At 38.3% G+C, this 26,379-nt stretch overlaps 1 protein-coding gene across 1 annotated transcript; it reads left to right on the top strand.

The window, feature by feature from the left end:
* The first annotated feature begins 7,905 nt into the window (after positions 1–7,905).
* Positions 7,906–15,439, top strand: LOC137938672 (rop guanine nucleotide exchange factor 1-like). The gene is made up of 5 exons (XM_068783659.1): positions 7,906–8,623; positions 8,977–9,093; positions 9,181–9,719; positions 14,088–14,441; positions 14,906–15,439. Exons 1-5 carry the CDS (start codon positions 8,350–8,352, stop codon positions 15,335–15,337), a joined length of 1,716 nt encoding a protein of 571 aa, XP_068639760.1. The 5' UTR covers positions 7,906–8,349; the 3' UTR covers positions 15,338–15,439.
* The last annotated feature ends 10,940 nt before the right edge of the window (positions 15,440–26,379 follow it).

Genomic DNA, 26,379 nt, shown 5'->3' with positions numbered 1-26,379 from the left:
CTTAATCCAAAATTTGTCGAGTGTATCTTTTTAGGATACTTTCGCACGTAGAAGGGTTCCGTTTACTACAATCGTACTCTCTAAAGGATACTTGTGTCTAGGGATGTAACCGTTTTCAAAGACTTTTCAAATTACTCAAAAAAATACCCCTCCAGGTCTCTCCTTTGTACACGCATCTCCTCACCTGATTGTGCTCTTTGTTGTAGACACTATTCAACCCCCTAAAGTATTGGCCGACAGCTCACCTGCAGAGTTTGAGGATCCCATCGAGGTAAGTCCATCTTCTTCTGTTCATTTTAGACCACAATATGATACTTGGCCTATCGCCTTATGGAAAAAACCCATAACTTGCACTAAACCCTCTACTTCTCACCTTATATCCAATTTTGTGTCTCACCATCATTTATCTTCTTCATGTTGTTAATTTCTTACACCTATATCCTCCTTCTCTGTCCCATAGTCCTATCAAGAGGCTCTAAGACATCCAGGTGGAAGGCGGCAATGGAAGAAGAAATACAAGCACTATATGAGAATAAAACATGGGCTCTACTTCCTCTTCCTTTTGGCAAGAAACCCATCAACTATAAGTGGGTATATATGGTTAAACATAATTTGGGTGGGTAAGTTGCTCACCTTAAGGCATGCCTCATTGCCAAAGGATATACTCAATGCTATGGGATCGACTATGAATAAACTTTTTCTCTGGTGGAAAAATTGAACTTGTTACGTATCTTATTATTCCTTGTTGTTAATTCTTCCTAGTTGGTCTATTAGCTTGATGTGAAGAATGTTTCCTTAATGGGGGTATCAAAGAAGAAATTTATATGCAAAAAACACCTAGATTTGTGGTTGAGGGGGAGTCGGTATGTCGATGGAAGAAATTCCTCTATGGTTTAAAATAGTCTCCTTGTGCATCGTTTGAAAATTTTAGCCAAGCATTGATATGGGCCGGATTTCACCGATTTTCCATAGATCACTCTATGTTTCTTAAAGACACCTTTAAAGGGAAATACTTTTGGGCGTCTATGTTGATGATATTTTCTTAACTGGTAGTAACTCCGAGGGCATTTAGAAAACTAAAGAAAATATATGTAAAGAGTTCAAGACAAAAGATATTGGACTGCTTAAATACTTTTTGGGTATTGAGGTACTACAGTCCAAGCATGGGATTATACTATCTTAGAGGAAGTATGTTTTTGATCTACTGTAGGAGACATGAAAGATGAGGTGTAGACCAGAAGAAACTATTATGGATTCCAATGCAAAATTATTTGTAGGCACTGGTGGAGATGTGAATATAAAAAAATATCAAAGATTTGTGGGGAAACTCATTTATCTTTGTGTAACTAGGCCGAATATCGCATATGTAGTAAGTGTGGTAAGTTAATACCTGCACAAACCACAATTTACTCATTGGCAAGCACTGGAAAGAATATTGTGACACTGGAAAGGAGCTCCAGGAAGAGGGTTTCTCTATAGGAACCATGGTCACTTCAACATAGTAGGGTTCTCTGATGTATACTGTGCCAAATCTCCAGATGACAAAAAATCTACTTCGGGATACTATACAATGGTTGGAAAAAATTGGTTACATGGAGAAGCAAGAAGCATAATTTAGTTGCAAGGTCCAACATAGAAGCATAATACAGGGCCATGACACACACAGTCAGTTAGCTTCTATGGATTAGGTCCCTTCTCACTGAACTAGGATTCTATAAAGAAAGTTTTATGGATCTATACTACGATAATCAAGTGGTGATTCATATCACCTCAAATCCGATCTTCCATAAAATAACAAAACACATTGAGGTGGATTGCCACTTTATATGAGAGAAATTCTGAGCCGACATATTATCTCTCAAACATATATCTCCTCACAAGGACAATTTGTAGACATCATCACAAAACCAGTCACTCATAAAATCTTGTCTACCATTTCCAGCAACCTAAGCATACGATATTTTCTGACCCCCAGCTTGTGGGTGAGTGTTAGAAGGTGGGACCAAGGCCACCAAGCTCACACGTGTGTGGAGAAGGGCCACACGTCCTTGAGGTGTCATCCCATAAAGGATGCTTGATTCTCTTCTTTGATCTTGTAATCTTCCCTTGATTGATGTAATTAGGGAGCTAATTGATTGAGGGATTTTTCTAAACATGTAATGGAAAAAGTATAAATAGGGGTCTTTGTTGAAGAGATTTCAATCAAGCTCTCCTCTTCTCTGAATTCCTGGAAGAATCTCTCCTAGCATAAAGTCTTTCTTCTCCCTTTTCCTTTTTTTTCCTCTCTACTTGAGCTCTCTCGCTTTGCTCTTTTCTTCTCTTATCTTTCCCCTCTCTTCTCCCTCTCTCATCTTGCTCTAGGTTCCAAGCATGGGGTCTTAAATTCAACACTAAGAAACCTCAAAGAGGTGTCTATTTTTCCTTTCAGCCATACCATTTTATTGAGGTGTGTAGACATAGGAAGTTTGATATATTATTCCATTATCCTTGCAAAATTATTGGAATTCTCCCGACATATATTCCTTTGAATTATCTAACTGGAGAACCTTGAAGCTTGTGTGAAACTGAGTATAGATCATAGCACAAAAGGATTTGAAGGTAGGTAGAAGCTCTATTCGGTCTTTAAGTAAAAATAACCATGTAACCCATGAAAAATAATCAACAAATGTAATAAAATACTTAGAATGAAAAATATTAGAAGTATTCAAAGGTCCTTTCACATCTTTGTGAGCTAAAGAGAATGGAGTAACACCTTTAGTTTCACTTTGAGGACAATAAGAACTACATTGGTGTTTACTCAGTTGACAACTTTCACAATTTAAATTAGAAATGGACTATAATGATAGAATCATATGTTTAAGAGACTGTAAAGATGGGTGACCCAATCTATTATGTCATTGAAGGGCCTTGTGCCGAGAATTGGATGTGGTTGTGACTATTGATAGGTTGAGATAGTATAGCCCCCTTGTTCATAGTCTCCACCAATCACATATTTCGGCTACAAGTTCTGAAAGACACAAAAAGTAGAGAAAAAGTTAGGTACCTTCATCTAGGCTCACTTTTTTTACATTAATAGTTCTAGAGGGATATGACTATGGTGGAGTTGAGTCATTATCTATGGCTACACTAGAACTAGTGTTAACTATTGATGTCAATTGAGCAAGAAATGTTAACATTCTTACTTCTACAAAAAAAAAAAAAAATGTGAAGAAAAAAAAGCAATCAAAACAACAAAGATAAATCCAAAAAAAGAAAGATTAACAAATAAATGTAGACACATAGATGAGAGAGTAGATAGAAGCAATTTCTAATTTCTATTATGTAAATTATGTAGAGAGAGTGAGACATTGATTCATTAGTCCAATGTTTATTTTTCTTCATGCAAATTATTGATTTCCAAAACTCCATGAATTTAGCTCATGGAGAAAAAGGGAAAGAAACCTATTGGGAGAAAACTAGAGGAAAAAGGGTTATGGAATTGATTATTCCTTACCCTCCCCTGAAACTCTATTTATAGATTTATGAAACTATAATATTATAATAATACCCCTAAACTTAGAGTTTAGGGTTTTAACCCTGGAACTTTAGTTTAATTACATCAATATCATCTCTATGAGATGACCCTTTATTTACCATCCTACCATAATATTTATAGTTTAATATATGTGGGCCTATGGGCCTTATCCTTGATATGTGGGCCTTAAACCCGTCTTCAATCTCTCTTGGATGCATGGGTCTTCATTGGTCTTATGGGATTGAGTCCATCTTCTAATACACTTAGATATGTGAGCCTTCCTTGGTCGTGTAGGCATGGGCCCTGTCTTCCAATACTCCTTGTAAAATTACCCATGAAATAATCCAATGCACAAATTTAGACCAAATAATATACTAACCAAGGAATAATTTGTCAATTCTTCAAAAATAATAATCCAGCCAAAGAAAAAATTTTACCAAGTCGTTCCGAAATCTTGGACACATATACCGAGGCAGAAAATAAGTGGCCCAAGTCAGGATAACCCGGACCCGAGGTGACTTGGTCCGAATTGGTCTGGGTTGACTCAGTCTGGCTGGTGCACTCGGTCGGCTGGGATGACTCGGGTGCGCTGAATTGACTCGGGCGAGTCTAGGTCTCACAGAACAGAAGCGGGCCCGGATTTAATCAGCTCTTCCAAACGTAGGAAGAATTATATTTGGCAACAGTGCTTCTTCCTCTTCACGGCGCTGGCTGAAAAAAAAAAATTCGGATTCTGGAAACGAAAAACAGAAAGAAGTATCACCGAACACAGCTTCTTGGAAATTTTCCGAGAGCAGCAACGTTCGGGCCGAGGATCCTGGAGAAGCAGTCAGGAAGGGAAACTTTTCCCAGTTAATGAAGCAGCAGAAACGTCACCGTGGCCGCCGACTCAGGCAAATAAGATCCTTTCTCGGTTGGTTTCTTTCCGTAACAGCAATGCCAGCTTCCGAATCAGAGTAGGCCAATGTCTTCGTCCATAAAAGACAACAGGGGTGATCAATCAGCCAGCGTCTTCGGCAAGATTCCGCTGTCTTCGGTCTCCAAAAATGGAAACAACTCGCCTCGCCGCTGGAACGTGAATTCTGGCAATGGAACTGGCTGGCTGGCTGTTGTCTGCACAGAGTTTCCGTATGAATCAGCAGGGACTCTTCGGGAGACCGACACCACCTCAACGCCTATTCAGTTGCAGGCGATCCTCCATTAAGCCACCTCCAAGGTTGTCCCGCAGCAGAGTCTGGCCGAGTTTCGAGTTTCGTTCAATGTTCTCCAGCGCGTCGCACCTTGCAACTTCTTGGTGGTCGGGCTCGGCCATGACTCGCTCATGTAGACGCCTTTCAACCCCGGCGGGACGACCCTCTTCTTGGAGAAGGATCCCAAGTGGGTGCAATCGGTGATGAAGACGGCGCCGATGCTGAACGCGCTGACGGTGCCGTATCGGACTCAGTTGTCGGAGGCGGACGAGCTGCTCAAATCATACAAGCAAGAGGCTGCCTACCTACCACCTTGGATACGGCTGCAGGGGGACGACGCTTGCCGGCTGGCGCTGAACAATCTGCCGGAGAAGGTGTACGAGCGGGAGTGGGATCTGATCATGATCGGCACGCCGAGCTCATGCTGTTAAGCCGTATCAACTCGGCTCAACTCAGATACGAAAAAACAGTGTGCATAAAGAAAAAAAATAACAAAATCAATAGATTTAGCTAGGAAGAACGAGGCATCAAAAATTAAATCTGAATTTCAGCAAATATAAAAAAAAAAACCTTCGAAAAGAAAATAATGGATTTCTGAAATACCAAAAACTATAATAGAGTCCTGAAAATCAAAGCTCCTATACCATGTTGATTTTCAGGACTTTGTGAATTTAGAGAGAAAAAGGGAAAGAAACCCATTGAGAGAAAACTGGAGGAAGAAGGGTTATAGAATTGATTATTCCTTACCCTCCCCCTGAAGCTCTATTTATAGATTTATGAAACTATAATATTACAATAATACCCCTAAACTTACAGTTTAGGGTTTTGACCCTGGAATTTCAGATTAATTACATTAATGTCATCTCTATGAGATGACCCTTTATTTTCCATCCTGCCATCAATTTATGTGGGCCTATGGGCCTTATCCTTGATTTGTGGGCCTTGAGCCCGTCTTCACTCTCTCTTGGATGCATGGGTTTTCCTTGGTCTTATGGGTTTGGGCTCATCTTCTAATACACTTGGATATGTGAACTTCTTTGGTCGTGTGGGCATGGGCCCTGTTTTCCAATACAATTATAAAAAACTTATCCACTAATTGGTTGTTTATTTTTCTCGAAATTATTAAGAACTTATCCACCAATGATTTAGTGTCACATACTACGATGGTGGTTCCATGCAATCTGGGTTTAAGCCCCTATTGAATCAGATACAAACAAAAAAATTAATTTGTACTGAAAACTACTAGTTATTCTTCCTAGTGTAAATTCCTAAGTGCACTCTATCCTAAATCTTGATTCTTGATCACTAAAATAAAGATCTTTTTAAAAAGTTAGTCAGTACCTTCGAGAGAGTGGTAATTCAGGTAATTCAGATCAAAGCTTCAACCAACAAATTAAAGCAAACTAAAATTTCCACCTTCCGTCACCTTTGTCCCGATATCTCCAAGGCTAAAACACCACCACCAAAAAATCCATCACGTTTCCTGGATATTAAGAAGCAAGTCAATAAACAATTATACCACTGACAGAATTTTGCTATCATCAGCTTGGAGAAAAAAAAATCATATTTTCAAAAATGGGGTTGAAATTGAAAGAACGTGCTTTTCACTTCTCTCTAAAATTGCAGTCATGGTAAAATCTTGGTTTATTCAATTGCTTTTCACTTCTCTCTAAAATTGCAGTCATGGTAAAATCTTGGTTTATTCAATTATCAAGGACTCTGAAGCACACATATTACCTATAAATGGATATATAGATAATCTAATGGAGCCAGATAGAGATAGATATTCAACAGTATAACATGACTTCTATATTTGTGTCAATTGGCCAAATATGTAGCCAGATAGATATAGATATAGATCTATTTCTGAATATATGATATATCCACCAAAAAACTTTGTGAATTTTGTGAATGAAGTTAGAAAAAGAAGATAGCATACAAATACAGATTTACGAAATGACAATGGATCTACCCCCAATTTCTATGAAATACAAGATGCTCGTTGAATGACAACAAACTAGTCTTCACTTATACGACTCCAAATATTCAAGGAATTTCTTTATGTTCTGTTCTAGATGAAACAGAGTAACTGGCCTTTCATTCATACTATGGATGGGCTGCTAAAGAAGCTTCAAGTATTAGAGCTGAAAAAAGAAAAAACAACATAATGGTAAGAGATAAGCCATTACCTTCGAGAAATGAGTAGGAAGAAGCCCTTGACATAGCATGAGGCGTTTGTCCATAGCAGTTTTAATGCGAGATCGAAGAAAAAAAATGGAATACAACATATCCAGAACCCATTAAATAAAAATGTAAAACATCACTATTCCGTTGCGCGACGAAAACAAAATATAACATGAATACTAGAAGATAAAGAACTTACCTTTCTTCCATCACTTTCATTGGTGTCGCTCGGTTACAAAGATCAATTGAGGGGAGAAGATCGGAGAGGAAGAAGATGAAAGAGGAACATTGAAGAAAAAGAAGCTGAAATCAAATAAAAAATCAAAACTTACCTAAAGGAACAAATTGGAGTCCGATTTTTCTCGCCAGCAAACGATTGTCTTTCGATCTTCCCAAGCTCCAAATCTCCATTTCTGATTCCCCGAACATGTTGTTGCCAGTGCTGAATCCCAACTAATCCGAAGCCTCGGGCCCTTGTTAAATAACGAGCCGACTCGTGAGTTTCTAAACTGAACAATGGTTTGCTCGAGCTTGGTTTGTTAACTTAAATAAGCCCAATCTCTATCTCGAATTCAATTTAAGATCAAGATAAACAGAGCAAAACCGATCCTAACTCGAGCTACTTACGAACTGGCTCAGTTCGATGCCACTCCTAATGACCATAATACCCTAATGCATCAAAATGACAAAAAAAAATAGTCTTATACGTTTACTCTTATTCTATTAGACATATTTCTAAGATAACTGGATTGGAGGGGTGATTTGAAAATGTTGAAGGATGTCAAATTTAGGTTTTAGAAATAGTTAGGGTTTCAAGAGTATATCTTAGCATGGAACAACAATTAGAGATATCCATTCATATGGAGCCAACGAAAGCAGGTTTAGATGGACAATTAGACGGTGTAAAAAAAACACTAAAAAGCGAGGGCTGTACATATTACGAATTACGTGTCACAAGCGAGAACATGATCGACTGTAAAATCGTCAATTGGTTGTCCCAACCGCCGTTTTCGTCCTTCTCCGACGCTACCCGCGGCCCGATGACAACCGGAAGATTCACGCGACTCAGCGCCAATTTGCGGGTCCTGTTCTGCTCAACGTACAGAAATAGTTCCTCGTGGCAAATTACGTGGTAAAATAGCTCCTTGTCGGGGTCTCAGTCCGGTTGAAGAAAACCCTTGCAGACGGCTTCTCCTTTTCTTCCCTCTCGGTTTTTCTCGGGCCAGCAGCATGTTAGGGTGTTGGAATGAGAATGCTTGCTTTTCTTCCTGCATTTGCTTTATCTCCTGCGAAGTCTGAGGAAGGAGGCCATGAAACCGACGGGTTGGAGAATGGGAGTGGAAGGGGGAATGTGCGGGTGAGATTCGTGAGAAATCGCCGCTGTGTTTTATCTGTTGTCGTCTTCGTTCATCCGGAGGGACGGAACGGGATCAGGGTTTTTAATTTGTGTGGTCGTTGTCAATGGGAAGCGTTTCGTCGGAGAATGGGTACGATCAGAGCGACAGGTTCGAGAGCTACAGTTTGAGCGCCGACGTCAGCGAGTCGGAGACTTATAGCAGCTTCTCCGGCCGTCGTTACGATGCAGGGGATGATGGTTTCAGTTCCCCGGCGTCGTCGTCGTCTCTCTTGGTCGGGAGTTTGGGATTCGTGGCACAGCTGGACCTTCCGTTGGTCGGGGGAAAGGATGTCGTCGTCTGGGAGGAGAAGCCGGAAAAGCGGGAGACTGATTTATCAGGTTCTTCTTTATCTCTTTCATGTCTTAATTCAATGTATTTTCTCTCAATGGCAATTTCCAATTTGGGCTTTTGTCCCGAACGAATTCGTCTTAGAATTTGCAACCTCTTGTTACACGGTGGTGCTAATTTCTGCCGTATTTTCGGTGGATCTAACTCCGGCAAATGTGCTTATGCTTGTTTCTGCGTGCCGGGAGTTGTAGAGCTGAACCTTTAAATTTTAGATCTATTCTACAGAACGTTCCAAATGTGCTTATGCTTATTTCTGCGATCCGGGAGGCGAATTTTGACACAAATTATGTGTTGCTTCTCTTTTTCGTTCCCAAATAATATGTTTGGTTTTTCATTTCTACAGAATTGGAGATGATGAAGGAGCGTTTTGCTAAGCTCCTGCTGGGAGAAGACATGTCTGGCGGAGGGAAGGGGGTATGCACCGCCCTTGCTATCTCAAATGCCATTACCAATCTCTCTGGTAAAGAGCTTTACCAATTTTATGGACATTGTTGGGAAAAATAGCTGCTCTTCTGTTTCTTGTTTTGATTGGATGTTACTTCGGCAGCTACTGTGTTCGGCGAGTTATGGCGGCTGGAGCCATTGGCCTCACAGAAGAGATGTATGTGGCACCGTGAGATGGAATGGCTGCTCTGCGTGAGTGACTCCATTGTTGAGTTTATCCCTTCCCTACAAGATTTCCCTGGGGGTGGGACCTTCGAGGTGATGGTAAACCGGCCACGCTCTGATCTCTATATGAACCTTCCAGCCCTCAAAAAGCTTGATGCCATGCTTCTTGGAATGCTTGATGGATTCCGAGAAACAGAATTCTGGTATGTTGATAGGGGGATCCTGGTGGCTGATGCTGAAGAAATCGATGGCTATCCCTCTTCTTCCTCAGTAGGTAGGCCCTCACTCAGGCAGGAGGAGAAGTGGTGGCTTCCATGTCCAAGGGTACCTCCGAACGGGTTGTCTAATGAGGCAAGAAAGAGACTGCTGCAATGTAGGGTTTGTGCGAATCAGATTCTCAAAGCAGCCATGGCAATTAATAGCAGTATCCTTGGAGAAATGGAGATCCCTGATGTCTACTTTGAGAGCTTGCCAAAGGTGGTGATTATAAAAACTATGCTGCCAATTAGTTTAGCAGCTGACTTTGGTTGGATCATGATAGCTTAGTATAGGCATTGCTGAATATTTGTGATAAATTTCTTGGTTGATACTAATGTTTCCAACTCTTTATAAGGGGGAGACGATTCCAATCACTAGGTTGCAAGAGTTGAATCAGAGTACTTAGATGTTTTATTGGCACTTGTTTTGGATGAAATGCATTCTCAGGTGTCATATTACGTAACCAACATTTTAGAAAAAAAAGCATGAGTATTGCATGGAAAGATAGAATTTTCCATGATTATGAAAACTAGATTTGGCATGTCATTAAAGATTTTACTCACTTTATGGGAATGTAAAAGAAAGAACTGAGTAACAGGATAATATAAAACCTTTTTAAAAAAAAAGGATAATATAAAACCTGTAATTGAGTTCTTTCTTTTGCCAACTGAATAAAGATTGTGTATTTGTATCTAGCTTGTGGTTGTTGTGTGACTTTTTCTTTTCTTCTTCTTATTTTTTTTTTTTTTTTTTGGAGAAAGATTCTTGTGTTTAACTAGTGAAAAAATTATAATTTCCTCTATTGAGGCCATTAAGTGCAAGGAAAATGCATGTCTGTGCATCTGTCCAGATACAAGAGCCTCACAAGGTTCCTTGTTAGAGGAACGTTTGAGTTCAAACCTTTCATGTGACTTTAAATGTCTAGGTTGTGTTTTGATAACAGTTCTTTCTATATCTTCCACCTTGCAACATCTATACACTATCTGTTTGCTAGACATTCAAGTTTTTAAGAGTTTGAGGTCAGTTGTTAGCGATAAATGGAATCAGCTAATTAGGTTGTTGCTATGGTACCTAGACACTTTGTTCCTTGGGAGAGGAAGACTCCTTTAAGTTTAAGCCTTTCAAGCTACTTTACTCTTGGTTCTCAGTTGTGGTGTAATAAAAGTTGTTGCTATACCTACCACTTCTCAACATCTATACAGCTATTTGTTAGCTTGACATTCAAGTTTTTAACAGATGGAGGTCTTCTTTCTGTTAGCTAGACATTCAAATTTTTGACAGTTCGACGTCTTAAGAAGTTAGCTATATATGAAAGCCAGTCTCTATCCTTGCATTTCAGAGTGAGAGAAAATGATAGTTCAGTATAAGTGATTCATGGTTATGTGGATATTATATCCCTGTTATGGCATTTGAGTCCTCTTACTGTGTTGAGCATGCTTATGGTTCACTTTATTGAACAGAAGCACATCTTCTGTTAGGATGATTTCAGCGTATTCAGTGGTTCCTCTCTGAGAACCAATTGGAGGTGCATCTGGAAATCGTCGCCCTCCAGCTTGCATTCCCTGGTCTCCCCACCCCCCTGGGGTGTTTACAAACTAAATTTTGATGGCAGTGCCTGTGGTAACCTTGGTCCTGCTGGGTTTGGTGGGGTTATCAGGGATGCCTCTGGTAATATTCTATCCTCCTATGCTGGCCCAATGGGCAATTCTGATTCTATTGGTGCGCAGCTCTGGGCCTTATACCACAGTCTAGCCACCTTCAGAGATCATCTTCACGGCCCCCTCATTAATGAAGGACACTCTAGTGTGATCATACAATGGTACTTTGCTGTCACTAAACCTAGTCTCCATACAGTTAACTAACCAAGTCATGAGTTGTTTGTCCTCAACTTCCCAAACTTCAGTAATGGGTGTAGGAGGATCATCCCTTTTATATTTAGCCTTCTTTTTGGCCTTCAGGTACATTAGTACAAACCTAGACCAATTCGCATTATTGGATGCATTCAATTTAGTCGATGTGATATGATTAGAACTAGAGTCCTTAGAAATCTCTGAATGTCTAAATGCATCAACTTGAGTGCTTGATTCTGCCATTTGGGGTCTCAAATTTACCCCAACAAGTATACTAAATTAGTTAGAAGAAGTACTAAACTCAATTGAAGTCCACTTCAAGTTTCCAAAATTAGGGCACATGGGTCCTGCACTCCAATTAGGGACACCCTTCTCAGATCTTGCACAAATCTTCAATTAAACCAAATTTCCATCAATAATACTATCAACACAGCATAAAGTCAAATTTTAGCAGGATGACATCAGCAATAGAAAGATGATGTCAGTAAGGGTAAGGTGACGCAGGCAAGTATGAGGCTAAAAAAATTCAGTCACTGTCTTCTAGAGAAAATTGGGCATTATAATTGATCAAATAGTAGTAGTGGTCATCAACCAAAGAATATTATGGCTGTAGAAAAAAAATGGTTTTTTCCTACCAGAGAGATCCTACCAGAGAGAAGAACGATCTGATTTCTGCCTTTGGGATTGAGAAATCTGAGAGAGAGAGAAAGAGATGTTCTGCTGTAGAAACACCCAAGGACCACTATTACTGCTCTGATACCATGATAAGAAACAAGAAATTGAAGAAATTTGAGTTAGAAGAGGAGAAGTGAAGGGGGAAGAAGACCAGAGAGAAGCAGCGAAGGTGGCTGCTGGGATAAGTCTCTGGAAATTGAGACTTATCTCCTTTATAATGTCTTTAAGTGACAAAAGTTTGAAAGGACTAAAATACCCCTCATGTACAACCCTACATAACTCTTTCTATACAACTTAGATTTTCAAGCAAATTGAAACATAGGCACATGACATAAAAGACTACCTATCTGATAGATTATGCACTTATAAGATAAGAATGTTAAGGGAAAGCATCTAGCTTCTGTATTTCTGCATCAAAACTTGAATTGTTTAAATCTTAGGAAGAGGCATGTTGTACTTTCAGCGCCCTATTCTTTGAAGAACTATAGCTGCATTGTTGATGCACCAACTTTTGGAAACAAACCAATTAGCCTCATTGAATGTGTTCCCTTCACAACTGCCATGCATAAATGTGACAGGTTCCTTACATTGAAAAATTGGCATGCCGGCATTCTTTAAAAACACATTGAATTGGCTTGCAATTTCAAGGGCTAAGTATGATTCAAGACTGTAAGTCATAATTCCTGATTATATATGATATGCCCTAGTGTAATTGGTTCTTTTTGCACATTTTGAATGTTAGTTGAGAGACTGACAAGAATTAGAGGCTTATCATATCTAAGTATTGGTGAGGAAAGCTGTGAAGGAGGCCAAATTAGTGATGAACTACCAATTGATAGAAAAATACATGTATCTTAAAATGGAAGAACATCAGTTTGTTTTCTAAAATAAAAAAAGAAGAAGAAATAGTAAGGAGTAAAGCTTATTATTGAAAGAAAAGCTTCTTTTCAATTGCTAAAGGATGAACTTGGTTTGATCTTCTTGATGATGGACAGATATTTCATATCACTTTCCTTTCTAGTTAACTGCTAAGGCTCTCTATGTGTAGACAAAATGATATAAGAAGTTCATTAAATTGGAAGTCTTTCTTCTAGATGATTCACTAGATCATTTTTACGTAATTTAAGCTACTGTCTTAACCAAACCCTGTGTTAGTGATAATTGTTTTTTCTGTAATAGAGCGATGAATATCTTTGTCAAGAGGAATCTGATGGATGGATAGTCTCTTTCTCTTGGTCCTTAGATTATGGAATGAAGGCTAAGTCTGTTGTTCATGCATGCAGATCCGGTGTCCTCTGTCTTTTGTAGTGTCTTAGATGTACCACAGATGGATTAGATTGAGAAAGCTTCATATATTCCTAAAAACTCCGAGTATAGACAATCAGTTTTGCAAGTTGTATGCTATATTTTATTTATTGCCTTTGTATGAAGAACTTTGAGATATTTGGTCTGCAATATTCAGATATTTTGTGAGTGATCCTAGTGCAAAAAAGTCATCAATGCTCTGCTGGGACCACTAATTGAGATGAGGAAGTAAGTGCTTCATGCCAAGATTGCCAATTTGTGTCAGCAAAATTCACATTAAGAGGTTGTGTGAAATTTATTTTTTAAAGAAGTTGTGGCATCTTGTCTTGAGGTTTAAAGGTTGTGTGAGATGTTTGTAACTGGAAGTTCTTCCAACTGTAACATTTGTGTCCGTAGCTCCTTACTGTTCTGTCTTGAGGTTTGTTGGTTAAAATTCTTGTTCTTGAGAGTTCATAGTGTTAAGGAATAGTCCCACATGGACTAATCCATGTGGGACTATTCCTTAACACATAGTTTAAGCACTGTGTTGGTTATTATGGTTTTATTCTAACTTAAGATTTTTCTTCCAAGATGCATAAGTATCTTGTTTGATAAGAGTCTGATTGGAGTACATGGATAGAATTGATGCTTTGAGTTACTTTAATTACTTAATTTTATGTTTAATGTGTATTGCACTTGTTACAGACTTGTCATTGAATTAAATGGCATGTTACTCTTTAAGTCTTCATCTTTGGGCTTATTATCGTTACTCTTGCAGACTGGAAAAACCTGTTTGGGAGATATTATCAACCGCTACATAACAGCTAACCAGTTCTCTCCAGAATGTCTCCTAGATTGCCTAGATCTCTCATCTGAGCACCAAACATTGGAAATAGCAAACAGGGTTGAGGCTGCCATACATGTTTGGAACCAGAAACATCTGAAAAGGCGATTTCACCACCATTATAAGATGCGGAAGCCATCATGGGGCAAGGTCAGGGGTCTTGTTTGTGATGCAGAGAAGAGCCAGCTTCTGGCCCATCGAGCCGAGAGCCTCTTGCAGAGTCTAAAGCTTCGATTCCCAGGCCTTCCACAAACCATTTTAGACATGAACAAGATCCAGTACAATAAGGTCTAATTCTTGTCCTTCCCTAATGTTAATACTGGTCTGGCTTCAATATTCAAAGAGAAAGGATGCTAGCTTGGCTTCTAGCAGAAATTTTTCTTCTGGGTAAACAACTGTTTTTCTTTGTTATCATAGTTAACTTTATTTATGTCCATCACAGTTATGCTTGAACAGTTATACGCCTGGCTGTGTAGTTCATCCATCAGAAAAGAGGTTTTGCTGGTTATATCCGTGAAGAAGTCACAGTCCTTATATACCCTTTATTGAGAACGGTGGAACTTGGTTACATCTTAGAAAATGATGTCTACCATCATTGCTCATAGTGTCACATGATGAATTTTATGGCTTGATGAATTCTATGCATAAATAACTGATCCCTTCGATTGAGATGACTATTTTTATCTGTACATGTTTTAGTTCACATTAATGACAAAAGAAATTGGGAATATCCTGATATTATTCTTTTGCAGGACATGGGTCAGTCAATCCTTGAGAGCTACTCCAGAGTCATGGAGAGTTTGGCATTTAACATAATAGCAAGGATAGATGATTTAATTTATGTGGATGATGCTACAAAGCAGTGTGCTGCAGCAGAGTCGGTTTCTCTTTTTGGTAGGGGTGGATTTGGTGGCTTACCTGTTCAAAAGAAGATTTCACCGAGCCCTTTCTCGATTCATAACAGCTCTTATACATCCCCATTCGCAACACCTACTTTTTGTTCTTCTCCTCAAGTAATTCGGAGTCCTGGAAGGCTACCGCCATCTCTAAACAAAGCCAATCTTCAGGGCAAGAGGAATGGCAAGATGGAGAAGGTGGTTTCATCTGATGCTGAGAAGGTGTGGTCATATGCCGGTAACCTAGGTGCCAGAAAAAACTCTGGAGATGCCCCTGAGCGTGACTAATCTAGGTTTACATAAATTTGTTCCAATTACAGTTTCAGCAGCAGCAACCATGAATTTGATCTTGTATAGAAATGAAATTACAGCAGTTTTAAGTTTTGTTCACATCAGGTAGCAATTTTTTACTCTTAGCCTAGTTCTATGTCCATAACATTCCCCTCCAAGAGTTGTATGTACCTCATTTTGGAAAGAGAAGGCTTCATCAGAAACAAGGATTAGTCTGTAGGCTTGTACAATTATTCAGTGGGTGTTCCTGAATTCTCTTGAGACTTGATGCTGACCAGCAATTTATTACATTCTACTTGTCTGTGATCTCCTTGGGAACAACTTAGTTGGTCAAGTTAGGTCTAAACAGTCTAGATTAAGATTGATAAAATGAATCGAGTTTTCTTGTTGATATTTCTAGGTGAGGCCTTAATTGTTATATATTAAATATATCAAATAATTATTGATATATTTCATGTAAGCGTATAGACTATGTGCCTTTAATGAATAATGTTATATAAGGTTATCTTGTGTTATAGATCATGTTCTATGTAATATGTATTCCTTGTATATAAAATTTTAACAATTTTTTACTTTAGATTATTTATAAATCTAATTATGTTGACTATCTTAAAGAAAATAAAATAAGGCCGTTAGTGTTCTTGGTTGGAAAATTTCAAGAAACTTTCAGATAAAATCCTATTGGTGCCTTATTAGAAAATTACATGAAAATTTTCAAAAAATTCAAAGAAAAATTAAATGGACCTATTAGTGTATTTTTTTCAAGGGAAATAAATAAAAAATAATAATAAATCTCGTACATTACCGTACTTATTTGATAAATTTCTAGTAAAATTAAATATCAAATATAAAATTGCCACAAAAATTTGCCTTGCAATGAAAGTATCACAAAATCAATTATTAAATACTTATTCAAAAATATTTCATATAGTTTTCCAACTCATCTTGGCTGAAAAATCTTACTTGGAAAATTATATGATTTTCCTAGTAAGAATTTCTAGCTAGAAAGTTGTTTCCAAAAAACATAAGGCATTAATGATCCCTAGAAATGTGTATCTACTTGAATTACCTTTCCAGTGTTTCCTCGAAAAGGCACTAACATGACCTAAGAGTTCAGACTCTCAAAATGTTTGTAAACCGAATTTGTTAAAGAAGTTTATATTTAATCTTCACGAACAACAATTACATTTGTATTATTATGAAGGTTTTAGTTAATTGATGACATGAGTACCAACTTTGGATTTACACTCTAAGGGGGGGTAGTCAACATGACTCAGGACATGATCTTCATGCGCATTACTCAGTTCATGTCCTGATGTCGTTAGGGAGTGCCAAACTTCATGTCATGTACATAATCATCCATGACTCAGGAGTTCATGTCCTAAGAGTAAACGACGAAAAGTGTTTTCTGCCCGATTTTGAGAATCATGTACATGACTCACGTGCAGGGCTCTCTCTGGCACACCCCTCTCTCGTTCCTGCAGCTCTGTCGTCTCCCTAAACCCCGAGTTCTCTGCTCCCTCTCTTGTCTCCACCGTCCCTCTACGGTCTCCCTCTCTACGGCCTCTCCCTCTCGATCTCCATTTTAGAGTACGGGAAACCGAGAGGCTTTGCGACAAAGGTCGAGAGGGAGGGAGGCCTTCCTCCCTCGGCGACGGCTTCTCTTCTCTCTCGGCGTTCCTCTCTTCTCCTCCCCCCTCGGCCATCCTCCCTCTCGACCTCCGTGGCAGAGCACGGGAGGTTGAGCTTCTCGGCCTCCCTCTCTTCTCCCTCTCGGCGTACCGTTGGAGCGACGCCTCTATTGGCGTTGCCCATTGGCCTGTCGCCATCACCGTGGCCCGCTAGCTCGCCGCTGAGGAAGAGGACGATGGTTTAATTTTTCCTAAGTTAGGAAAAATTAAACTATCGTCATAAAACTCATTAATTTATAAATTTTATTTATAAAAAATAATTATTTTATAATTACTATATTAAAATAGTGATTTAATAGTCATAATTAAAATATTGTTAAAATAAATATTTGATAAATTATTTTGGCATAATTACCCAATTGCTATAGTTAATTAAATCAATGGTTTTAAATTTTGTGATAATAAATTATTAATTAATAATACATAAAATATATTATGTACAAATATATAGTGTGTTAAAGTTATGATTAGATCAATTTTTTCTCTTAAATTATTTATTTTTAGGTTAAAGTATATCATATGTTATTAATAAATTAATAACTCAACGTATTACTTTCGTTTTTGTTATTTATAAAGTTATTTATTTATTATTTTTAATTAATCATGTGCATATTTCATTGGCTCATGTAATTACCATATTAATGCACAATAAAATATCTAATTCAATTAATACGTATATTAATATATTTAATTATACATTAAATAACTTATTCATGTAGTAATAATGGTTGTTTTACCTAATTTGGGGTTTAAGGATTATGTTGTAATTAAGTGTACTGTAAGGGTTTAGGGATTCTCTTATTTTTTATGTTTTTCTCATGTTGGGGCACTAACACTGGAAATTGTTTTCCAGTGCACATGAGGTCGTCAATACTAACACCAAGTGCGAAGATGATCTTCATGTACATGACTGACATGATCTTCATGTTGGACATGAACTTGATCTTCAAATATTCATTTGGGGGACTAATCCCCCCTAATTATGAGTTTCAAACAACCATTTATCAAGCATTTCCTTGGAAACTAAAAATAATAATCATTAAGAAAAAAATAATAAAATTTCTTTGTAATTCCCTACCATGACACTAATTGAACTTTAAGTTAAAGATCTATTCCATTTCTTGGGAAACATCATCCTAGAAGGGATATTATGGGGGAACCACTTCCTTTACTTGAGGGCATAAGGGTGTGTTTGGCAGCATAAAAACAAAAAAATAAAAGAAAAGAAAATTGGAGAGAGAAAACTCATTTATTGGGGTTGTCCAATGGCAATCCCAAAGGCCTCAAACATGGATTTGAAGGCTTGATTGGCTACCTCACTTATGAAAGATAGAATCTCTAAATTCCTTGAAGTTAGAGTAGAGCTGAGAGAGAACTTTCAAAGTTCCACTCTGAGTTTTCTTCTCTTTCGTCACTATCTTCTTTTAGCTTCTGAGTTGCCTGAGAACTTGAAGATGAGCGGTGTGCCATGATTCCTCTTTATGTCATCTTACTCAGAAACTCCCTCTATTCCTCATTGGATAGCCTTGAATAAAATTGGATTTCTTTAAAAGAGTAGTGAGAATCCATCCATGGACTAAATTAATATATTTTCTTTGTTTCTACCCATAAATGGTATCTAAAACATATGATCACTTTTACCACTCATATTCACATAATCTTTACCCATCACTGGTAAATATTCAAGACACTTGTTTTATCAACTTGAACCAAACCATCCACTCAAACAATTGACCCAACCGAGAAGAGAAAGAGGAAGCAAGCCAAACGGAGCCAATCACTTAATCAAACAAGCCTTGATTATGAACATAATATCTAAGATCATGCTAATCCAAATCATGTAAAATTGATTCTAATATTTCTCAATTAAGAAAGAATTATACCAGTAAGTGAAATCTCAAGAGATATTGGACAACTTAGATGATCTTCTTAAAGGAGGAAACTTTCTTTTTATGTCACTTATGCCAACTTGTAAAATATCACAATCTTTGACTTGATTTTTTCATAAATGATTTTGGAACGAAATTTTAGAGAATAATCCAATATAAGAAGTCTTAAAATAGACCAATCATAACAATATATGATTACAATCTTCAAAGGTTCTCCTTGATTTTTTTAGGTAAGGTAATCCAAAGAATAACACGTCCAATAAGATAAAAAAAATTGTGCAAAAGACCACCACCTTTTCAAAAAAAAAAATCCTCTTGGTAATAAAAAAAATGGCCTCCACTGAGCTCTCAAAATCATACAAACATCAACATAAAATAGTTTTGAAAAAATTTAATCATGCTTTGATCATGATAATCCTACTATATAGCAAGAGGACAAGAAAGCTTCAACCACCATATGTTTTTCTAGGAGAAAAAAATTGAAACATATGATTAAATCCAACATATACTTAAACCGAGCACTTTAACATTCTCTTGAAAGTAAATCGAGCATAAAAGATCTTGGATGAGATTGACTGCTTATCTTTTATCCATAGAAGGATCAACCAGAAAGGCTCTTCCCAAGATCAAAACACTATCAAAATCATCTCATGAAAGGTAAAGAAAAAAAGCTTTTCTTTCTTGCTTGTCGAGCCTTTGCTTCGCCAACAAGAACACACGAAGCTTGATAAAACTCACTTAATTACCACCTTAATGTTAGAATCCTAAACTCATTGCTCTGATACTATGTTGGATTTAGGATCCCATGATAAGGTCCTTGACCAAAGTAGTAGAGAGGAGAGGAAGAAAAAGAAGGAAGAAGAAAGGAGAGGAAGAAAGAAGAGAAAGGGAAAAAGAGAGAAGGCTAGAGACAGATGGAGCTCGTGAGAGCTTGGGAGAAGGGAGAAAGGTTAGGGATGAATTTGAGAGAAGAGGGGAAGGCTTGAATGATCTACCCCTCACTTTCAGTCTATATTTATAGTTTATGAGAGAGTGTTACATTGACAACAATGCCCATAGGGCTACAAGTTTTTGAAAGAAAAAGACATACGTAGACGTACATCATCTTACATAATTATACCCTTGTGCCATCATTATGAGATGAACACTTATTTACCCTTTGTACCACCTCCTTGATGTGGACATGCATATTACCTTAATGTCACTTGAGGTGTCTTCTTTCAATAATTAAGCGAGTGAGTGGCATGAAATATAATTATGTTAGATTTTATGTTCCTTTTCTTTTTAGTCATGTACTAGGGTTTCTACCCTAAAACTACAAGTGTCATGGGCACTCTATTCATGCTCTAATTCTTCTCTTTCTCCATCTCCTTTCTTTCTTCACGTGTCTAATCTTCTCTTCTTTCCTCCTTTCTTCGTCCTCTTTCCTTAAACCCTAGTTGTTCTAAGCATGAAACCCTAGAATCTAACAATTTTTTTTTTTTTTGACAAATAATGCTATTTCATCATTCAAGTCAGTTTCACAATCGGGTTCATTAACAATAAAAATAATTGAAATTTTATTTCCCTTTTCTTCTTCCTTTTCAAATTCTTTTAGGCCCATTTCACAGGTGAGGAGTTTACCAATGAGCTCATTTAGAGTAATTTACTTTATGACTTCACCACAACCATGCTCCAATACCATATTATGATTTGTGTGTGAAAATAAATAGAATAGACTGTTATGGAATCAATAACACTGAGTCATTTACTTTACTTTTATTATTTATGTTGCTTTTAATTTTGTATTTTATTGATTTGTAATTAGACTTAAAGGTAGGGGTAGAATTGGGTTTTATAACCCTAGCCTATGTTGATGTTAATTACCCTACTTAAGGGGTAAGGATGGAGAAATAAAGCAAGTTCAGAATTAGCATAAACTAGGGTAATTTAGGTTCTTTCTAGGCTCCCTGTTCTAGGGTTCTTGGCTTGAACTCTCTTGGGGGTTTGCTGCATCCATTGGGGAGTCTTTGAGGAGATCTTGGAAGGAAAAGGAAGAGGAATTACCTTTCTCTTCTGAGCTGTAAGAGAAGATCCTCTCTTTCACAAAAATTCCAGAAAAGGAGAGGTCTTGACGTGAGTCTACCCAGGAAGGAGGACGGGTTCTTGTTGCTGGTTGGGTGTTGACATCCAGAGATCCATGGCTAGGGACCGTAACAACTTGGTATCAGAGCAGGGTAACCCGGCAGAGAGAAGCACCAATGAATACTTTGAATTGCTTGAAAGAAAATTTGATACTGTCTTAGAGAGGTTCTCAAAAATTGATATCGATATGGAGACCTTGAAGGGAAGGATGGATAACATGGAGAATGGTCTAATTACTGGCAAGAAATTTGCTGCATTGGAGGAGAAGTTCACTCTTAGTTTGGAAACTTTGAAAGGAAGGATGGATAACATGGAGACTGGTTTGAGCACTGTCAAGAACCCAATTCCGGGAGACCATTCGCAGATCAAAGGGGGAGAAGAGTTTACTAGACACACGAGTTTCTCGGGTTAGCAAGGACCCTTCATCCCAGGGGGACACCTCAACCAGGGGGGAGGCACTGTACCTCTCATTCCAGATCAGAGAGGAGGGGACCATTCGTATAACAGAGGGGGAGATGAATTTTTGAGGCGCACAAGTTTCTCGGGACAACAAGGACCCCTCATTCCGGGGGGACACTTCTACCAGGGGGGAGGCACTGTTCCGAGGTATACTAAAATAGAATTCCCTACTTATAATGGGTCAGAAGACCCTTTGATATGGTTGTATCGATGCAAAAAAATATTTTAGCCATCAGCGAGTCCTAACCTATGACCGAGTCAACGTAGCTGTTTTCCACTTACTAGGGGAAGCACAACTTTGGTACCAGCTAGTTGAGGTTGATAGCGAGGTGGTAGATTGGGATGAATTTAAGCGAATGTGCTCTCTCCGTTTTGGTCCTCCGGCTTACAGTAACCCTTTGGGAGATTTGGTTTTACTACGCCCAACTGGGGCCGTGGAGCAATATAAAAAATTGTTCCAAGAAAAATTAGCACGAGCCAGCAGTATGGTACAAGTGGATCAACAAGTTGCGTTGTTTACAGTAGGACTGACTGATGCGTTAAAGCTTGAGGTGGAGCTCTATGCACCTGTTGACTTATCCAGCGCTATGAATATAACTCGTGCTTTAGAATTGCGACAACAGGCACAACACAGACGACCTCCATGGTCAGGGGAGCGCATTCCTCTGAGAAACAACCCAGGTATTACTTTGACTGGGGATCCGAGATCTAGTCATCCTACACCTCCTTATATAAAAAAATTGACAAGTGCTGAGATGGTAGAACGGCGGGCTAAGAATCTGTGTTACAACTGTGATGAACCATATCGGGTTGGGCATCAATGCAAAAGATTGTTTTTGATCGATAAGGTTGAAGATGAGGATATCGAGGTGACAAAGAATATGATTGAGGAAGAACCACCGGACATCTCCCTGCATGCCATTACTAGGCAGCAATCGGCCACAACTACCCAGAATGGGAGTGGCTTGACAACTTCCACCAGGTCTACCCAGCTTCCGAGCTTGAGGTCAAGCTCGATCTCCAAGGGGGGGCAGATGTTATGGAATCAATAACACTAAGTCATCTACTTTACTTTTATTATTTATGTTGCTTTTAATTTCGAATTTTATTGATTTGTAATTAGACTTAAAGGTAGGGGTAGAATTGGGTTTTATAACCCTAACCTATGTTGATGTTAATTACCCTACTTAAGGGGTAAGGATGGAGAAATAAAGCAAGTTCGGAATTAGCATAAACTAGGGTAATTTAGGTTCTTTCTAGGCTCCCTCTTCTAGGGTTCTTGGCTTGAACTCTCTTGGGGGTTTGCTGCATCCATTGGGGAGTCTTTGAGGAGATCTTGGAAGGAAAAGGAAGAGGAATTACCTTTCTCTTCTGAGCTGCAAGAGAAGATCATCTCTTTCACAAAAATTCCAGAAAAGGAGAGGTCTTGACGTGAGTCTACCTAGGAAGGAGGACGGGTTCTTGTTGCTGGTTGGGTGTTGACATCCAGAGATCCATGGCTAGGGACCGTAACATAGACATAGAGGTTATGTGGTTTAGATGTTGTAATCCTACTTAATGAGAATGAATTTCCTTTAGAATTAGTGTTTTTTGTGTTCTAGTTACTATTTGTATAATAGAGATATTACAAACTCATGGTAAGTTTACACTAAAACCACTTCATTAGTGGTTGATAAAATTAATTTAAGGGTAGAACCATCATTATCTCTAACCAAGGGTGGATACATAAAGTTTTTTGTGACAGGGCCATATGAAACATAAATAAAGTAATCGGTAATTGTTTAAACATGAAAATGTAAACAAAAAATATCAAGGAAATTTTATCCCAAAGGTTCTTTATGTTCTTTGGTATAAACAAAATAAAGAAGAAATTAGTTCATACTTGTGTTTTTTATATTCTTAATATGAAGGGAGAAACACAGAGAGTTTTTTGGAAAAAAAAAATTAGAAGAAATGATAAAGCTACTCAAATCAAAGAACTCCTATCTTCTTCTCTCAACGTTTAAAGCAAACCTCTGGAACGTGGTGATGTGCATCATGGGATGTTAAAGTTTCGTGAGGACGACTTGTCCCTTTTGAAAATGTAACCGTTACACTCTTCTATGGTAAGGAAAATGTGACCATGTGCAAATCAAATATCATATTGGAAGGTAAATTAATTTTGACATACTTTCATTAATTAGGTATGCATTATTTATAGAGTTACAATACAATCCTTAGATTTTACAACTCCTTACAATTTATAATTTGAGTCTGTCTCAATCACTCACAATTTGAGTTTGACTCTGTTTCAATCTTGGTTTTCAAGAAGAAGTGGTTTGTGAAAGCATCTGTTAACTGATCAGTAGAGGAGACATGAGTAACCCAAAGAGCACTACTCTGAATTTGTTCTCGAATGTAGTGGTAAGAAAAAACAACATGTTTCATGCGCGAGTGAAAGAATAAATTGGAGCATAGATGAGATATTGTCATAATAAAGCACCGATGAAGAACCCCAAGTTCAATAAGAAAATAGCAGATCCAACGGATCTCAGATCTCAGCTGCCCACAATTTATTGTTTCTTATCATCAAATGCCAAATGTAACATAAAAGTCCGCTTTTTCTCGATGCCGAGTTTTGCACTTTCTTTTAGATCTTTTATCCGAAACGTCAGGTGAAGAACGGTAAATAGTGAAGTCAGAACCAGGGGTCAGCGTATCGAAGTTACATAATCTACTTGAATGCAAAGACGAACATTACGTTACTCTTCAAAGTTCAATCGAATGACCACCAACCCAACAGATTACGTTACAGGAAAGTGGAAGACACAGAAGTTTAATTTTAAAAACTGTCATGTCTTACTTTGAAACTTGAAAAATTATTATTTTATTCTCTCTCTGAACTCCCTGTCTTTGGTTGAGAATTTTGACAAGTCTCTACACAGAAGAGTCGATCAAGCCGCCATTCCCAATACTCGGACATGCTCCATGATCACTTAAATTTCCAAGAAAGAAAAAAGAGAAACCAGATGATATTAGTGCAGACAGCAGAGGCAGAGGCAGAAACAGAACGAAAGAGGTGGGGCAAGTAAACTGGGCTCACAACCAGGCCCTGCCATCATCGTTTTCACCATCTTTATCATCATTATATACCTTGAAACTGCAAAGATCCTTCCAAAATGAGTTCCCCAGTTGGTATAGCCTCTAGGTTTAAATAAAGCCAGAATCGAATAGACCCTCCTCTCCGTTCATCATATCTCAACTGATCCCACCTGCAGCACTCCATCATGCATTGTCCACCACGACTTCTCCTTCCGTTCTTGGCTTCTTACATGTTCTTTCTGCATTAGAATGGCTCCAAAAGTGGCCACCCTTTTTCTTTTTTCAGAAAAGCAGGTTCCCCAGCTTTCATCTCAGAGCTGACAATCAAGGAATTCAAGGCCTTTTACTGCATGGGTTTTTGTCCAATGTTTGTAAAGTCTAAAAGCAATCAGAATAAGAAACAGATTTAATAAAAGTTTCAAAATATTTTTCTGTCTTTTCTCAATCAAACCAGGAAAAGTTTCTTTCTTTTCTGTCTTTCTCAAGGAATTGTGGAGCCCCTGATTTGTGTAAATTTCAAACATCAAATAATAGCATGTTAGTGAGCATATTCTAATGTCTTCCAAGGAAGTCCAACTACTAATTGAGGTAGAAACTCTAACTGGGTCAATCCTGAAAAACCATGGACGCTGTTCGGATCTGAATGATTCCCATGAAGACCAAATGAGCTGCATGCTTTGATTAATGTTTTCTAGAAGGGAATGAGCAGAAGAGCCTCCCTTCTTGAATTTTTTGTCTAAAGCATCAAGGAGCTTGGAACTGAACTTCTCCTGCAATCTACTCTGCACTGCAAACTGGATTCTTCTTGGAGGGGATGGTGGTTAAAATCAATCTTAAGAATCAAAGCGAAACGTTCAGGAGAAACAAAAGTTTGGGCTGTTCGGCAATGATTACAGATGGGGTAATGGTGTTGGGTTTTTGTCAACGCCAGCGAGCACCCGCGTGCCGTCGTTTATCTGCTCCCATCCTCCTTCCTCCGTCCTTTTCTCTCTTCACTCTGATAGAAATCCTAAAATAATCCACTCGAGGTTTAAATACTATTACTTTCTCTACGTTTCCGAGATTGGAATCTGTATCCAAACACGAAGACCCACAATCATGAAAGTTTTTTCTTCCATGCATCGATCAATGGTAAAAAGCAGCGCTCAGGTCCACCTGATAATTTTAGACAGTTATTCTCTGTGCTCCAGTCCAGCCAACTCAGAGAGAGCAGGAAGAAGAACCAAAGAAGAAAAGTAAAAGCGTGTAAATAACAAAAGGAGGTAAAACTTAAAAAGGCTGGAGACTTTTACAGGTGTTTGTGATTGGCTTATGGGAGAGAAGAGATTGACTGATTGGATGTAGAATGCCAATAATCATGGGAACGGATGGCAAATTATTGGATTTTCTGAAAGGATGGCTCATATAGGTCCAGGGCACTTTACCTTTTTATTTTTTCTTTCACACCCAGGGCAGCTTTTCTTTTTATCTTCTTTGTTTATGTGGCCAGATAGATTGAATCTGCTTAATGATCCGAGCCATTTTAACAACTTTCAGATGTATTACCAAAATCTTTCCGTGCAGCAGTGAAACTTGACTCGTTTACCATTTCTGTAGGAACAAAAAGATGATAAAAAAGGAGTTTTTAGGTGGGTTTCTTCAGTTTGCTCGTCTGGCATAAGAACCAGGTTGATCATCATCATCATTCCTCTCCAAGGTACTGGTCTGGTTGCAAGAACCATTCATAAATAAATATTCAACCAGAAAGACCCAGAGTGAGGACAGCGTGGGAGAAGAGAAGGTGAATTGATTATAA

Source organism: Aristolochia californica, unplaced genomic scaffold (assembly GCF_029961685.1).
Source record: "Aristolochia californica isolate CCGP_79_NKW_82.1479 unplaced genomic scaffold, dmAriCali1.0.hap1 SCAF_8, whole genome shotgun sequence".
NCBI lineage: Eukaryota > Viridiplantae > Streptophyta > Magnoliopsida > Piperales > Aristolochiaceae > Aristolochia > Aristolochia californica.
The sequence above is the reverse complement of the archived record's forward strand: the minus strand, read 5'-3'. Positions and strand labels throughout refer to the sequence as shown.